This window comes from Oncorhynchus nerka, linkage group LG3 (assembly GCF_034236695.1).
Source record: "Oncorhynchus nerka isolate Pitt River linkage group LG3, Oner_Uvic_2.0, whole genome shotgun sequence".
Lineage (NCBI taxonomy): Eukaryota > Metazoa > Chordata > Actinopteri > Salmoniformes > Salmonidae > Oncorhynchus > Oncorhynchus nerka.
Window position 1 is genome coordinate 29,687,720 of NC_088398.1, and position 17,153 is coordinate 29,704,872.

Here is a 17,153-nt window from a genome sequence, read left to right on the forward strand (position 1 = left end):
CACCATGTCCTTAGTAGTTGTAGTAGGTTGGTCTCGGAGTGTCTGTTAGAACATATCTTTCAGAGGTGTACCATGCGGTGTTCAGTGGGCTTTATTCTTCACTCTGCTTGTTTAGAATAGATACCCTAGAGATACCTATAGTGGTGAGAGGAAATTGTTCCTTGTCTCTCGTCTTCGGTCGAGTTTCCTAGGTGCATAACAGTGCATAAACAGCTGCAGACTGAATGTTCCTGTGTAGTCTTCTTCTTCTTCTTCTTCTTCTTCTTCTTCTTCGAGAGAGTTTCAGAGGGTTTTACCATTTTCTGGTATTGTAGTTTCAAACCTTTTTTGCCATATCCAGCTCGCGCTGTACTTTGGCTGGTCTCTTCTTTTTTTAAACCATTTCTCAGCCGTGTAGCCACCGCTTCACGCTGTCTGGTCTGGTAGAGATTTTCTTCTTCTCTGTTGAAAGTTTCAGAGTTTCTAACCATTTCGTAACTTTCAGCTCATGCTGTCGTTCACGCTGGTCTAATATGTTCATTCTTCAGCGAGTCCTTTTAAGCAGTCGCCTTGGAGGGCGGTTCCATCCCATTGCCACAATGTCTGTGCTCACGTGGGTGGGGTCACTGACTTGGCAAAAGTCTTTTGATGTTACAGTATTATCTCATTTAGAAGGCAAAAATAACATTTCATTTTCTCACAAATAGTTTCATATTGAATCATATAAGTTCTACAACATTTAGATGTATATCTGATAACTGGGACGTATACATTTGTAGAGCTACCATTATGTGGTTATACAGTCCTTAATTGTATCACGAAACAACAACTTATTTGACGTGATTATTGTTTAGAGCCCCACGAACCATTTACCACTTTATTTACATTAGAAATATTGTTTCAATGTCTAACCTTTTGATGTTACAGTACTGCAAAATCCCTCTCTGTTGTAACAAAGGGATGTTTAACTTCCATTTATGCAGAGTGGGGGAGAGAAAATTCACCCAACTTATTGTGGGAAGCTTGTGGAAGGCTACCCAAAACGTTTCGAGACAAGTTAAACAATTTCAAGGCAATGCTACCAAATATTAATTGAGTGTATGTAAACTTCTGACCCACTGGGAATGTGATGAAAGAAATAAAATCTGAAATAAATCATTCTCTCTACTATTATTCTGACATTTCACATTCTTAAAATAAAGTGGTGATCCTAACTGACCTAAGACAGGGATCTTTTACCAGGATGAAATGTCAGGAATTGTGAAAAACTGAGCTAACATGTATTTGGCTGAGGTGTATGTAAACTTCCGACTTCAACTGTATATATAATGCCGAGATCGTCTTGTCTCCACCCTAACAACGGTAGTCCTCCCAAAGGCCTGAAGGCAGGTGGTCTGCTTATTGTGGACAGATTTTCACGGGAGTAAACCCTCTCTCTTCGTCTCTTCATCTTTGGTAGAAACCAATTGAGGACAGCGCCATGATGCTGAAATGGTTCGAGACCCATAGACTCGGCAGCACATGTGGATAGCGCAATGGTGCTGAAATGGTTCTAATATAAATAACTGAAGGTTTCTCTATCATCACCAATAGTTGCGCAAACATATGATTGTGAACAAACAATTATTGTCAGGGAATCCAGAGGGAAAGGCAGACTTCCAACAGGGATTACATATGAAAGCATAATAAGCAGCGTAACACAATACAGTTGAGTCAGGGAGCTTTCCACATCCTTCTCCTGTACTGGCCAGATCCGCTTTTGATTACTCGTGCGCATCTGCATATCAGTTGCATCGTTGGCTTCTGTAGTCCCCTTTAACCCTTTAAGAACTAGTCTCGCCATGGGGATGCTGCCACTTGCCTACTGGGTTCTTAAATGACGTGTCATCTGAATCAGACGAGGGGGAGGAGTGAGATAATAAATAAAGAAACAAACAAGGCAAGTCCACCGAAACGCCACCATCCACCTCCTCTGTTTCAAGCATCGTCGGCGGTGAACGGTGGGATCACTGGGGGGAAAGAACGCCACTGTTATTTAATGGCCCATAAATTGAGAGGCAAAAGAGTTGGCTGAATAACGGGGGTCCTTGGCGAGGATTATAGTCCTTCGCAGGAAGAGAGAAGGACGCCTTGTCCGTCGAGCATCATCCACAGCGAACCATCATTGTATAAGGAGGCAACCATCCAAACCGTTACAGTAAGGACTTTAGAATATAATAGCCTATAGGTAATTGAACGGATATTTCATTGTAAAACATGTATTACTAATGTAGAAGTATACAAATCAAACATAGCAAAAAACAAATACCCGTTTATAGACAATTACAACGAGAAGGTATCATAGAAAATAAATCGATCTCATCTCTCCCTTTGCCTTGTTGTATTGCATATTCAGGATAAATTACACCTCTGATAGCCTATAGACCAATCTTATTTATCAAATCGAGTTAATATAGCATGGGCCAGCCCCAAGTAAGATATAGGCTATCGGTAAATTGGACTCGAGAGGAAAGCACGACGCAATCGTATTTGCCATTATCCATGTCAAGCATCCTTCTCAACTTGTCGTTTAATTTCCGATCTCAGATAGGGGCCTAATATCCTACAGCATTTCCCCATAACTAGGCTGAGAGTCTTTTTTTCCAATATCCACCTCCCCAGTGGATTTTTAGGGGCAGCCTGGAATACGACGACTGGTTGTGCTTTGGGGGGGACCATTTTTGACGTTTGATTCGTGAGGTTGGACGCCACGGAGAGAAGATGTCGGGACAGACGCTGACGGACCGCATTGCCGCGGCGCAATACAGCTTGACGGGATCGGAGGTTGCTCGAGCTGTCTGCAAAGCCACCACTCATGAGCAGACAGCACCCAAGAAAAAACACCTGGAATGTAAGCATGGCCTCCCCTCCCATTTCTACACACACCTTACAAGTACTGGTTCCCTGCCCGTGTGTGTGTTTGTGTGTGTGTGTTCCTGTGGAAGTTCCCATGGTATACCTATCAGTGGAGGCTGCTAAGGGGAGGACAGCTCATAATGGAGCAAATGGAATGGCATCAAACTATGTGTTTCATGTATTTTATACTAGTCTACTCATTTTGCTCCAGCCATTACCACGAGTCTGTCCTCCTCAATTAAGGTGCCACCAACCTCCTGTGATACCTATATCCGTATTATAATATTATTAAATCAATAATAATGGTTCCCCATCTTTATTTGCTTGTGTGAAACACATTTTTTCATTATTTAGACCTAAAAAACAAGTGAAGTTTTGCTTTAGCCAGACTATCCAGGCCCCTTGCCAGGCATCACCGATCAATAGTGATGCCTGCTGTGCAGTTAGACTAGAAGTAGTCAACTCCCAGCCAGGACATTGAACAGAACAGAGCCACCGGCCTCCTACCCATGCTACCCTCTACATCCCTCCTTCCACCCTCATCTGAGAAATAAGTGATATGATATGGTTGGAATGATAGAAGCTATGGGATAGAACCATGGCTTACATTTAGCAATTTTCGTTAGATCAGGGATTACCTCAAATAAGGAAGGAAGGAAGGAAGGAAGGCTGTGTTTTTAAAGCATTGGATCATGGCCTCTATCTCAGTCTGAATAATGGATTCCTGCTCCAGTGCTGCTAAATGCATATTGCAAAAGGTCAAAGGTCCTGTTGTCACTACCAGTAACACAGGCCTGTATCTGGGGACCAGGCCAGTTTGAGGAGGTACAGGAGGCGGAGTGGCACTGTCTGTCAGCCCTTAACCCCGATTTAGAAGCTGTGTCTCGTATCAAAGCCCCACTTTTTTTGATGGTGAGGAGAATAAGAGGGGTTTTTTTGCGGGTTTTGCCTTACAGTAACATAGGAAACCTGATGTCTTGAATTTAGTTCTTAGTTTCAGAGTTGTATTTTATTACATGTCTGAAATCCCCAATATACACTGAGTATACCAAACATTAGGAACACCTTGTTGTACCCCCAACCTTTTGCCCTCAGAACAGCTTCAATTTGTCAGGGCGTGGACTCTACATGCTGTTGAAAGCATTCCACAGGGATGCTGGCCCATGTTGACTCCAATGCTTCCCACAGTTGTGTCAAGTTGGCTGGATATCCTTTGGGTGGTGGACCATTCTTGATACACACAGGAAACTGTTGAGGGTGAAAAATCCATCAGCGTTGCAGTTCTTGACACAAACCGGTGAGCCCGGCACTGGTGCGCCCTGTTCAAAGGCACTTAAATCTTTTGTCTTTCCTATTCATCCTCTCAATGGCACACATACCCGATCCATGTCTCAATTGTCGCAAGGCTTCAAAATCAATCTATAACCGCTCTCCTCCCCTTCATCTACACTGATTGAATTGGATTAAACAAGTGACATCAATAAGGGATCATATAGCTTTCACCTGGATTCACCTGGTCAGTCTATGTCATGGAACGAGCAGGTATTCTTAATGTGTTGTATACTAAATGTATACCCCTGTATGTGATTATGTGTAAGCATTTTAAAGATCATTCACACCTACTGTACCTGAGAGAATCTTTGCCAGGGGTTCCCAGGCACCAGATCAATTTAATTCAAAGGCCTCTGATTTGCATCAGGCCGACATTATCAATGATGGCAGGTGGCTTGTTTGCCTCGCTTTCTCCATACAGAACCATTAGTGATCGGTCTGTGGCAATTAGGCCAAGAGAGTCTGCTTGCCTGGATGGTAGCCCAATACTGTGCCAGCTAGGTAACCTAAGGCTATAGTTTCTCATCAATATGAAAACCAAGAGTGACCTGGGCAATACATAACTCAAAACCCCACTAGGAAAAATCTATCCACCCAATCCATCCTCCTTGAGTCTGGGAGTAAAGCATATTTATGTTCTCCACTTAATCATGGGATTGGGCGATTGGAAAGTCCACCCCCGACCAATGATGTGTCAGCAATCTTTTGACATCTCGGAAAGTGCTGACTCAGGGTCCTCTGGTCTTCATAGCCAGTCGCTCTCGTTTAGTGCTTTGAGTGTATGTGATGTCGCCCACTGACTAGCCTAAGGGACAATGTTCTCCAGTGAATACACAACAGGTTCACGCACACACACACACACACACACACACACACACACACACACACACACACACACACACACACACACACAAAATAGCACAAGTCTAATAAAAATGCAATATAATCACGTGTATTCACTTTTTGGTGGGAGGGTAGGAGAGGGAAAGGGGGAGGTTTATATGAGTTGCGATCTGGGAGGGCTCTTGGGAAATGTAGTTTCTTTTTTCTTTATACATACTGTATTTGATTCTGTATTCTATACTTTTTATTTACTTTAAAATGGGATTGTACTCATTACTACATTTGCAACAAAGTATTTTCCAGATGTTTAATGGTTAAGCTAACTGTGCTTTCTTGTAATTTACAGGGCATAAGAGGAGAAAAAAAAAAGCGTACAATTTTTTTGATATTATGAATAGGAAAGGAGTAGATATTGCCATGCTCCAGGAAACTCATATAAGGAAGGATGATATAAGCACAATAGAAAACAACAACTTCAAGGTGGCTGCCTTTTCTTCTGTTAATAATAAAACAAAAGTGGTAATTGTTGTTTTTCGCCGTAATCTCAAGTTTCAATGGTCAAGAAGGGAGGATTGCCTATGTGAAAGAAATGTTTTCTGGCAAATATACAGTACCAGTCAAAAGTTTGGACACACCTACTCATTCAAGGGGTTTTCTCTATTTGTACTATTTTCTAAATTGTAGAATAATAAGTGAAGACATCAAAACTATGAAATAACACATATGGAATCATGTAGTAACCAAAAAAGTGTTAAACAAATCAAAATCTATTTTATATTTGAGATTCTTCAAAGTAGCCACGCATTGCCTTGATGACAGCTTTGCACACTCTTGGCATTCTCTCAACTAGCTTCATGATGTAGTCACCTAGGATGTATTTTAATTAATAGGTGTGCCTTGTTAAAAGTTAATTTGTGGAATTTCTTTCCTTCTTAATGCGTTTGAGCCTATCAGTTTTGTTGTGACAAGGTAGGGGGGTATACAGAAGATAGCACTGTTTGGTTAAAGGACAGCTCAAAAAAGCTAAGGGAAATTACAGTCCATCATTACTTTAAGACATGAAGGTCAGTCAATCCGGAAAATTTCAAGAACTTTTAATGTTTCTTCAAGTGCAGTCGCCAAAAACCAGTCGCCAAAAACCATCAAGCAGTATGATGAAACTGGCTCTCATGAGGACTGCCACAAGAAAAGGAAGACCCAGAGTTACCTACCGCTGCAGAGGATACGTTCATTAGAGTTACCTGCACCTCAGATTGCAGCCCAAATAAATGCTTCACAGAGTTCAAGTAACAGACATATTTCAACATCAACTGTTCAGAGGAGACTGTGAATCAGGCCTTCATGGTCGAATTGCTGCAAAGAAAGCACTACTAAAGGACACCAATAAGAAGAAGTGACTTGCTTGGGCCAAGAAACACAAGCAATTGACATTTGACAGGTGGAAATCTGTCCTTTGGTCTGATGAGTCCAAATTTGAGATTTTTAGTTCCAACCGCCGTGTCTTTGTGAGACACAGAGTAGGTGAACGGATGATGTCCACATGTATGGTTCCCACCATGAAGCATGGGGGAGGAGGTGTGATGGTGTGGGGGTGCTTTTCTGGTGACACTGTCAGTGATTTATTTAGCATTCAAGGCACACTTCACCAGCATGGCTACCACAGCATTCTGCAGCGATACACCATTACATCTGGTTATCATTTATTTTTCAATAGGACAATGACCCAACACACTTCCAGGCTGTGCATGGTTTATTTGACCAAGAAGGAGAGTGATGGAGTGCTGCATCAGATGACCTGGCCTCCACAATGACCCAACCTCAACCCAATTGAGATGGTTTGGGATGAGTTGGACCGCAGAGTGAAGGAAAATCAGCCAACAAGTGCTCAGCATACGGGGGAACTCCAAGACTTTTGGAAAACATTCCTCATGAAGCTGGTTGAGAGAATGCCAAGAGTATGCAAAGCTGTCAAGGCAAAGGGTGGCTACTTTGAGGAATATAAAATATATTTAGAATTGTTTAACACTTTTTTTGGTTACTACATGATTCCATGTGTTATTTCATAGTTTTGATGTCTTCACTATTATTATTCAATGTAGAAAATAGTAAAAATAAAGAAAACCCCTTGAATGAGTAGTTGTATCCAAACTTTTGACTGGTACTGTGTATATTTTTGTTTATGCATATGCCCCCAATACTTACGATTATTTGTTTTTTGTTTCTCTACACATAATAGTTGCTGGAATATCTGATTTCCATGTGGTCTTAGGTGGTGACATGAATACAACCGTAAACCCGACAATGGATAAATCTAACAAATCTGGTACTGCACCACTAGCCACTATAGCATAGCAAAATATAGTTTCTGATTTTTCACTATTAGATATACAATATGTGCATAATCCACAACTGAAAGAATATACTTTTTACTCAGCTAGGCACAGATAATTTTCAATGATGGATTGATTACATATTACTTTCATCACAGTCATTGCATCTTGTACAAAGGTGGAAATTGTGCATACTGTATGTCTATGTCTGATCACGCAAACGTATGCAAACGATAACCAATGCTCCAAATCATGCCACAAGTAATCTCACTCTCTTAAAAAAAAAGATTTCTGTAGTCAATTCATGTCTGATTTACATTAATTTATCCTCCTCATCAAAGAGTCTGTGAATGACAATGGATTCCTGTGGGATGCCTTTAAAGGGCTCATTAGAAACAATACAATAGCATTTGCTTCTGGTTTGAACAAGTCTCAACCAGTCTCACTTTATCCTCACTAACTCTTCAACAGCAGAACAGTTTCTCCGCCGAGAAGGAGAGATGATTATTAATCATCATATCTGAGTTAAATTCCTTAACCAGATCAAGAGCAGAATTTCTAATTCACAGAGTCAGACGAACTGACTATGTCGACGGTGATAGACCTAGCTTCCTCTTAGCTAGTAAATTACCTTATAATGATAGTCTTGCTAACATTGTTTCTATTCAGTCTGACGTGTGTTCTCTTGCATGATTCACCATCAATCAATTTACATTGAAAAAAAATGTGTTATGAAAAGGGCTTGAATCTACCGCAACTCTCCTTCGATGGCACACACTCTAAATGCACCTACAGTAGTGTAATGCTCAATGAACTGCACGATGCATCGAAAGACATGAACTGAGGCAAATCCCCTGGATGGGATGGCATCCCACCGGAATTCTATTTAAGCTTTTGGTCTGAACTTGGCTCGATATTATCAGAAATGGTACAAACATCTATTCAACTGGGCTTTTCATTAGTGATGTTAATACTGCAATTATCTCTCTGTTACATAAAAAAAGGTAAAGCTACAACTCTCTATCCAAGTCATAGGCCTCTCTCCCCCATTAACAGTGACATGAAATTGTACGCAAAGGTTCTAGCCAAACGTCTTGAAACCATTTGCCCAACCCAGTTAATCCTGATCGAACAGGTTTTTTCAAACATAGACTGGCGTCAGACGATCGGAGACGTCTCCTATGGATAATGCACATGGCTCCTAATATACCATCCCCCTTTGCGGTCATGCGAATTGATGCGGAGAAGGCCTTTGACCGTCTCTGGTAGTCTGTGAAAAGAAAGATATTTGGCTAAATATTTATGACTATGTATCGTAACCCCTTTGCGATGTTCTTGATGAGCAATAAATGCTCCTCACAGTTCGCCATCAAATGGGAAACTCGTCAAGGCAGTCCAGCATCCAGTCTCCTATTTGCCCTATCACTGGAGCCTTGAGCTAAAATAAATATGTCAATCCCAAGATATAGGGCAAATATCAGTTGAGGACACGGACCACCAAATCTCATTATATGCAGATGACATACATTCGGAAAGTACTCAGAACCCTTGACTTTTTAGACATTTTGTCACATTACAGCCTTATTCTAAAATGGAATAAATTGTATTTTTTCCTCATCAATCTACACACAATACCCCATAATGATAAAGCAAAAACAGGGTTTACATTTTTGGGGCAAAAATAAATAAATAAATATCACATTTACATAAGTATTTACTCAGTACTTTGGTGGCAGCGATTACAGCCTTGTGTCTTCTTGGGTATGGCCTACAAGCTTGGCGCACCTGTATTTGGGGAGTTTCTCCCATTCTTCTCTGCAAATCTCTGCAAATGTCTGATTGGTGGAGTGCTGCAGAGATGTTTGTTTTTCTGGAAGGTTCTCCCATCTCCACAGAGGAAGTCTGGAGCTGTCTCAGAGTGACCATCGGGTTCTTGGTCACCTACCTGACCAAGGCCCTTCTCCCCCGATTTCTCAGTTTGGCCGGGCGGTCACGTCTAGGAAGAGTCTTGGCGGTCCCAAGCTTCTTCCATTTAAGAATGATGGAGGCCACTGTGTTCTTGGGGACCTTAAATGCTGCAGACATTTTTCTAACCCTTCCCCAGATCTGTGCCTCGACACAATCCTGTCTCGGAGCTCTATGGACAATTCCTTTGACCTCATGGCTTGGTTTTTGCTCTGACATGCACTGTCAACTGTGGGACCTTATATAGACAGGTGTGTGCCCTTCCAAATTATGTCCAATCAATTGAATTTACCACAGGTGGACTCTAATAACGTTGTAGAAACATCTCAAGGACGATCAATGGAAACAGGATGCACCTAAGCTCAATTTTGAGTGTCATAGCAAAGGGTCTGAATACTTATGTAAATAAGGTATTTCTGTTTTTATTTTTAATACATTTGCAAACAATTCTAACAACTTGTTTTTGCTTTGTCATTATGGGGTATTGTGTGTAGATTGATGAAGATTTTTATTTATTAACTCCATTCTAGAATAAGGCTGTAATTTAACAAAATGTGGGAAAGGGAAAGTGTCTGAATATTTCCAAATGCACTGTGTTATTGTAACTGACCATGTATCACAATCCCTCCCTAATGTATTAACTATATTCAGACAATTCAGCAGTCTATGAAGTTGTAAGATTAACCTCACTACATCATCTCTGCTTCCTCCTAACGAAGCAATGTTCAACCTCAATATAGAATTGAAGATACCAATTGTGACCCATTTTAAATACCTAGGCATTGACATTTTTCCTTCTCTATATCAAATTGTTTAGAAGAACTACAAACAAGTCCCAGCTGCAATTACAGCAGATCTCAACATATCTAAAGATGAACTTTATCAGGTCGAATTTCAAAAGTTTAAATGAATGTCTTGCCTCGACTCAATTACTTTGTTGGCAATCTTCCTTTGCCCACGCCATTAGGGTTCCTGGAAAATATTAAAAGTTCAGTCTTGAATTTTATATGGAAAGGGAAATGTCCCAGAATTAAAATGACTTACACTCCAGCAATCCAACGATTTGGGGGTCTAGGATTACCCAACTTCAAGTAATATACTTTGTCTCTAGTGCGCTGCCCACTTAAGAAATTGTTTGATTAAGATAAATGTCTTCCTTGGTTGGAAATTGAGGAAAATATAGTGTCACCATTTACATTGAGAGATACACTATTCTCTTCCTTATCTCCTAAGTTTTGCTGTACTCAGTTAGAGCCAATCATCTGCCACACAATACAGACCTGGCAACAAATTGAAAAACTGGGTAATTGGGAAGTGCAATGGTGTACCCAAACACCACTATTTAGAAATAACTCCCTACTTTTGGGAGGGAAACCTATTCTTTTAAAAAAATGGTCTGAACAAACAATTCATAGATTTTCAGACATAATGAATGATGAAGGTTTATTATCCTTTCATGACCTAATAACATATGTATAATTTGGTGTGTCATTTTTTAAAACATTTGCGGTTAAGAACCGCTATGCGCACTTATGAACACCATTCCATCCACTCACTGAGTTTTGGAACCTACATGCACATGATGTGGGACTGCCACAGTGTAAGACCTTATAGTCCCAGGTTGCCAGGTCTATGTCGAGCATAGTTGGTGCTATCATTCCCCATCTCCCCAGTATTTTATTGTTGAACGATGACACTTCATTGACTTTCACAGTCCCCCGGAAACGAGAATGGTTGTCTGGACTGACTGCGGCAAGAAGAACGTTAGTGACCAGACGCAAGCCTCCACATAACCTCAGCATAATGCAATGGCTACAAAACGTCCTTGACGTTCTTTCCCTATAGCTCTCCATAGCTCGTGTGAACAGTGCCAAGGAAACAACATTAGATACATTCAATAGAGTAGTCGAAAATGTAGAATTGTTTGAATTTATCAATTGTATTTTGAATGTCGGTATAGAGTATCGATGCATGCAGGCTGATTCTATTCATGTGTGCCTTGGTCCCACAATTATTTTGGAAATATAAGATGAGTTACCCATGATGTTTTGTTTTATGCATAGATATGTCCTCAACATGAGCTCATGGGGGGAGAGAGGGAAGTGGGGAGGGGGAGAGAGTGGGGAATAGGAATGGGAGGCACGTACTAAAAGGGGGAGGGGCGTGGAGATGGGACAGACAAGACAAATAATATATATTTTTTTTTTTAATTGTTTAAAAAAAAATGTATATATGTACTTAAAAATAAATATTATTGCAGGTCTGTGATCTGAACCCCTCACAAGATCTAACAACATTATGAATTTAATAACCTTCGGATCCAGCAGATTTTCCACTCAGAACTCAATAATTGAGAGAAGAAAAATGAAGTAGACAAGAAGCAGGATTTTTACAGAACAACATGAGTTATTCTCAAATGAATGGTGAATGTTCTTTTAACTTTTTATTTCAACTCTTGAGCAAAATGGGAATCCTACTGTTTTATTGTTTATTTTTAACTAGTTGCGATGACGTCCTTCCACGTCTTGTTCATCAAGGCTTCCCCATCGGCTAGAGGAGGACTGGAAATTGATATTCATTCAGAATATGTTCTTGCCTGATTGATGTACACCAAAGCACACTTAACGTTAAGGCCTTTCCCAATCCTATGTGTTATCTTGTGATGAAGGACTAGCTTGTCTGGATATAGAGTGGTGCCATCTAAAATGCTGAAAGGTCTCGCAGGTCTTTTTCATATGAAGACTGTGCCCTGGTATGTATCCATGGTAATTCCGTGAGTGTGATATGTCAAGCACCAGGCCTGTGAGCTTTCCATGCTGACCCATAAGCGAGAGAGAGAGAGGGAGAGAGGCTCTCTCTCCCCATCCTCCTTACCCCGCCCCTATTCATTCTCTCCCAGTAGAGATGCAGTGCTAGTAGTGTGCTGCAGTGAGGAGAGAGAGAGAGAGAGCCTCCAACACCTCTCAGGTGTCCAACCCTCACTGGACAAGGGCTTTCACTATACATAATACAGTAGTAGTGTAATAGGACACCAGTGTAGTAGCTGAACTAGGTCACCTGGGTCGTGTTCAGTAGGGTACTCTGTAGAAAAACCTTTTCTATAATGGAAAGCATCAATTTGCATTTAAAATCTCCCTATTTCAAAACCTTTTCTCTCTTGAGAACGTGACTCTGAACAAAAATGAGTCCTCCTCCTGCCAGACAACACAGTAGACCTGTAATGGTCCATCTGTCAGGATTCCTCAGAGCCCACCTTCACACCTAGAAGATGGTGTAGACACCCATGTAACCAGCTTCACACCACAGCTGACATTGAACGCCTTGAAAAGAGTGGGATGTCAGGTCAGCTATCATCTTAGCAGGGGATTGGAGACACACCTGTGTGAAAGATCCATGTGTCACTTATTTTAGAACTGTCATCATTACAGCTGAACAGCAAGGAGGTGCCTTAGCACCTTTCCACACTCTTGATGGTGGCTCGACAGGGCCTGCTTGTGTCTTCAGTGCAGGCTCCAGCAACCTTACAGCTGTTGCACTGCTTGTGTGTGAATGAATCCCAAGTACGTTCTCCTGCCAAGTTCTCATTGTGTGGAAGGAGATAGAGAACACAACTGTATGGGGACGCTATGGATTAAGAAGCCCAGCTGTGTGTCTCTATGCCACTCATGGCTGTAGTGAACACTTTGGGAGACAGAGAGCTGGTTTCAAGCGCAGGGCGCAGCAGGTGTTTATTGGTAAAGGACCACAGGAGGAGGCAGGTAGCTGGATCCAGGGGCAGGCAGAAGGTCATACACAGTGGGTCCAAAAAGGCAACAGTACAGGCAGGGAAAAGGCTAGTAACGTAGTTTGGGAGATCAGGCAATAAATTGATAACAAGAAATCCGATAGGCTAAAGTACAGGCAGGGAATAGGCAAAATGCGTTGTTAGTGAAGCAGGCAAAAATTATCATACACGGGAGGATTAAATCACGGGAAAAACAGAGCTCCGGCTAGAAGTGTGTCACAAAACAAACAATACCTCACAATGATGGGGTGCAAAGAACTGAAATAAATAGTGTGTGGATAATGTCATACCTGATCAGAATTCCAGTGATTGGGATCTGGAGAGTGAGCTGCGTTCAGGGGATCTACGTGTTTGAGAGTGTGACCTGGACAGTGGGCTGGAGAGTGAGCTGCGTTCAAGGGATCTAGGTGTTTGAGAGTGTGAGCTGGACAGTGGGCTGGAGAGTGAGCTGCGTTCAAGGGATCTAGGTGTTTGAGAGTGTGAGCTGGACAGTGGGCTGGAGAGTGAGCTGCGTTCAGGGGATCTACGTGTTTGAGAGTGTGAGCTGGACAGTGGGCTGGAGAGTGAGCTGCGTTCAGGGGATCTACGTGTTTCAGAGTGTGAGCTGGACAGTGGGCTAGAGAGTGAGCTGCGTTCAGGGGATCTACGTGTTTCAGAGTGTGAGCTGGACAGTGGGCTAGAGAGTGAGCTGCGTTCAGGGGATCTACGTGTTTCAGAGTGTGAGCTGGACAGTGGGCTGGAGAGTGAGCTGCGTTCAGGGGATCTACGTGTTTCAGAGTGTGAGTTGGAAGCAGACGTTACAATGGCCCCCAGTTGCCTGGGCACAAGTCTTGGGCAACTTTTAACCTCTTCGTGACTCTCAGATCAACTTGTTTATTTGCGGCCATGTTGGAATTTTAGCTTCTACCGTGTTTTTTGGTCCCTATGGTCAGAAAAACGGATGGTTTTCGTGCTGACTTCAAAGGTTACGGCTCTAGTAAGAGGATGAGAAGGACAGCCTTAGCCTGAGCCCAGAGGGAGGTAGTGCACTGGCAGGATTTGGATTACTGCCAAATTAGATGGTTCAGAAGGAGGAGACCTCCCACCCTGCTGCTCAGAAGAACCACCATCTTTATCCAATGCGGTTTAAACAATATGGCTTCCATCCTCTTGCCCTGTGTCACGGCTGGCTGAAAGACTGGACCAAGGTGCAGCATGGTAAGCGTACATTTGAACTTTATTTAAAAATGACGCTGACAAAACGAAGAACAAAAAACCAAACTGTGAAGCTTTGGGCTATGTGCCCTGAACAACTACAAAGTTAACTTCCCACAAAACAGGTGGGGGAAAAGGGTACCTAAGTATGGTTCTCAATCAGAGACAACGATAGTCAGCTGTCCCTGACTGAGAACCATACCAGGCCAAGACATAGAAATACAAAACATAAGAAAAAAGGACATAGAATGCCCACCCTAGTCACACCCTGGCCTAACCAAAATAGAGAATAAAAAGCCTCTCTGTGGCCAGGGCGTGACACCCTGCTACAACAGCTGTTTGAGGAGTGTACATGAGTCAAGAGCAGGGTTATGGACACACACGCACACACGTACACACACCAACACACACACGCAGTCAACAACACACACACACGCAGTCAATATTCATGATTATATCTTCTATCATGACATCCGACAGTAATTTGTAGCAGAATAACACCCATCTGTGTGTTTGTGTGTGTGTGTGTGTATGATGTTAATGATCACCAGCACTGTTAATTATCACCTGCACTGCCTAAATCTAAATCAACAGTCATTCCAATGAACAGGTTTTATGTAGTACATTGTTACATTTAATAAAATTAGAGAGTCAGAAATAGAAGATGGTATATCATACACTGCAGTTGAGGAACAATAGGAAAGTTATTCTGCTTTGAAAGTGAATAAACTTGTAATGCCACTATTGAGAAAATGGACCTTAAATATTTTGGTACACCTACTGGAGAGCTCTTCTTTGTCTACACCCATTCAGCATTGTTCACGCCATCTTAAACCTTAGCCCCACCCACCTCTTTAAGGATTCACATATGAGGCCATGTGCTAAACAGAGTGAATAAGGTAGTGTAGTAAACAACCAAATATTTCAAGACTAAAAGTAGTAGCAAAAAGTAGTAGTACAAATACACTTGATCTAGTCCATGGCCAATATCCTAATCTAACTTTGGTGCAGGTCATGTTGTTCTTCACATTACCATCTCTGGTTAATATGTACTATATCAAATAAAATAAAGTTCATTTTCACATGCAGAGGATGCAAAAGATGTAAACAATACAGTGAAATGGTTACTATAGGGGAGTCTTTTGTTTAGACATGTAGCTAGCTAAACAATGAACCATAATCCCATGCACCATGCATGAATCTGCAGGTAGCTAAAGCTAACCAACTACCTAACCAATTAGGCCATAACTAGCCATGCAAATGGTTTTCTGAGAGATGATTAATATTACTACACAGATCATACACATAACGTAGCTAGCTAACAGTACGCTTTAACTTGCAATGAAAATGATAATATCTGAAAATGTAGTTAGGCTCTTACCCGTCCGTATACATGGATGAGTGCTTCCCCCTCTCTGCCATGGTTGCCCTTAGTTTGAATATGTTATCCAGAGACGTGTTTTATACAACAGCCTTCTGTGTTATCTGTTCGACTCCCTCTGCATTTGCAATCATCTCTCTGCTTCCACCGGGAATTCCACTGATTTCAAAACACGGTCAACGCCTTCCGTGACAGCAACACCGTTGATCACCGTTTCTTCCCCATCACTGTCATCAGAAGACTCTACAATGTTTGGTTCAATGAAAATGTTTTTATATAAATCAGGGATTTGCTCATCGTCTGATTCATTTTCAGAGTCAGAGTGCCAGCATGGTACGATCGTCCTCCAGAAAGTAGTCCATCATAACTTTTTCCCCCTGATCTTTGTCGATAGCGCCTGTTAAATTCAGGGCAGCTATGTTGAGAGCAGTAGCAACACTTTAGCAGTTCTTCATGATGTCTTTCAAATGAAGGCGTAGTAGAAATTGTTATCTACACATACTGAGCAGCTCATGTTATAGAAAGAAGCATGCTACATGGCAAACCAATCCGAACTCATCTCTCGGCATTTCCAGCCCATCCATTATCTCAGCCAATCATGGCAAGCGGGAAGGTTCCTGTATTTTTCCCATGTCTAAACTAACTAGGATCGTTATTTAACCATTTTATTCATATTTACAGATGGCATACAAGTTTGGTATTAAGGCACATGAAAGTTCACATGTTCCATATTGATAAAATATTTTTTTCCAAGTATCTCTCCTGTGAAGTAGTGACATGCAAACATGTTTATTTAACTAGGGAAGTCAGTCAGTTAACAACAAATTCCTATTTATAATGACAGCCTACCAGTGAACAGTGGGTTACCTGCCTTGTTCAAAATGACAGATTTTTACCTTGTCATGTCGGGATTTGATCCAGCAACCTTTCAGTTATTGGCCCCACACTCTAACCACTAGGCTACCTGCCACCCCAGACATACACCTATCTTTTTGAAACGGATCACATACTCCATGAACAGTGTGTTCAGGGGGGGATCAGGTCCTCCCTGCCCCTTATTCAGTACAATCTAGGTCATGTGTAGGGCCCTGAGTTTTTCCTGACTATGTGAACCAACCAGGAAAAACTCCCCCGACTGTAGTTACAGTGGCAAGAAAAAAATATGTGAACCCTTTGGAATTACCTGGATTTCTGCATAAATTGGTCGTAACATTTGATCTGATCTTCGTCTAAGTTCTAACAATAGACAAACACAGTCTGCTTAAACTAATAACACACAAACAAATATACGTTTTCGTGTCTTTATTGAACACACCGTGTAAACATTCACAGTGCAGGGTGGGAAAAGTATGTGAGCCCTTAGATTTAATAACAGGTTGACCCTCCTTTGGCAGCAATAACCTCAACCGTAGTTGTGGATCAGACCTGCACAGCCAGGATACATTTTGGA

At 41.7% G+C, this 17,153-nt stretch overlaps 1 protein-coding gene across 1 annotated transcript in view; it reads left to right on the plus strand.

Annotated features, from left to right (window-relative positions):
• Positions 1-1,895: 1,895 nt before the first annotated feature.
• Positions 1,896-17,153, plus strand: part of LOC115106470 (clathrin coat assembly protein AP180-like) — a 61,204-nt gene continuing 45,946 nt past the window's right edge. The window contains exons 1-2 of the mRNA XM_029629240.2: positions 1,896-2,176; positions 2,641-2,869. Coding sequence (XP_029485100.2) covers positions 2,740-2,869 — 130 coding nt within the window. The 5' untranslated portion in view covers positions 1,896-2,176; positions 2,641-2,739. The remainder of the gene's footprint in view (positions 2,177-2,640; positions 2,870-17,153) is intronic.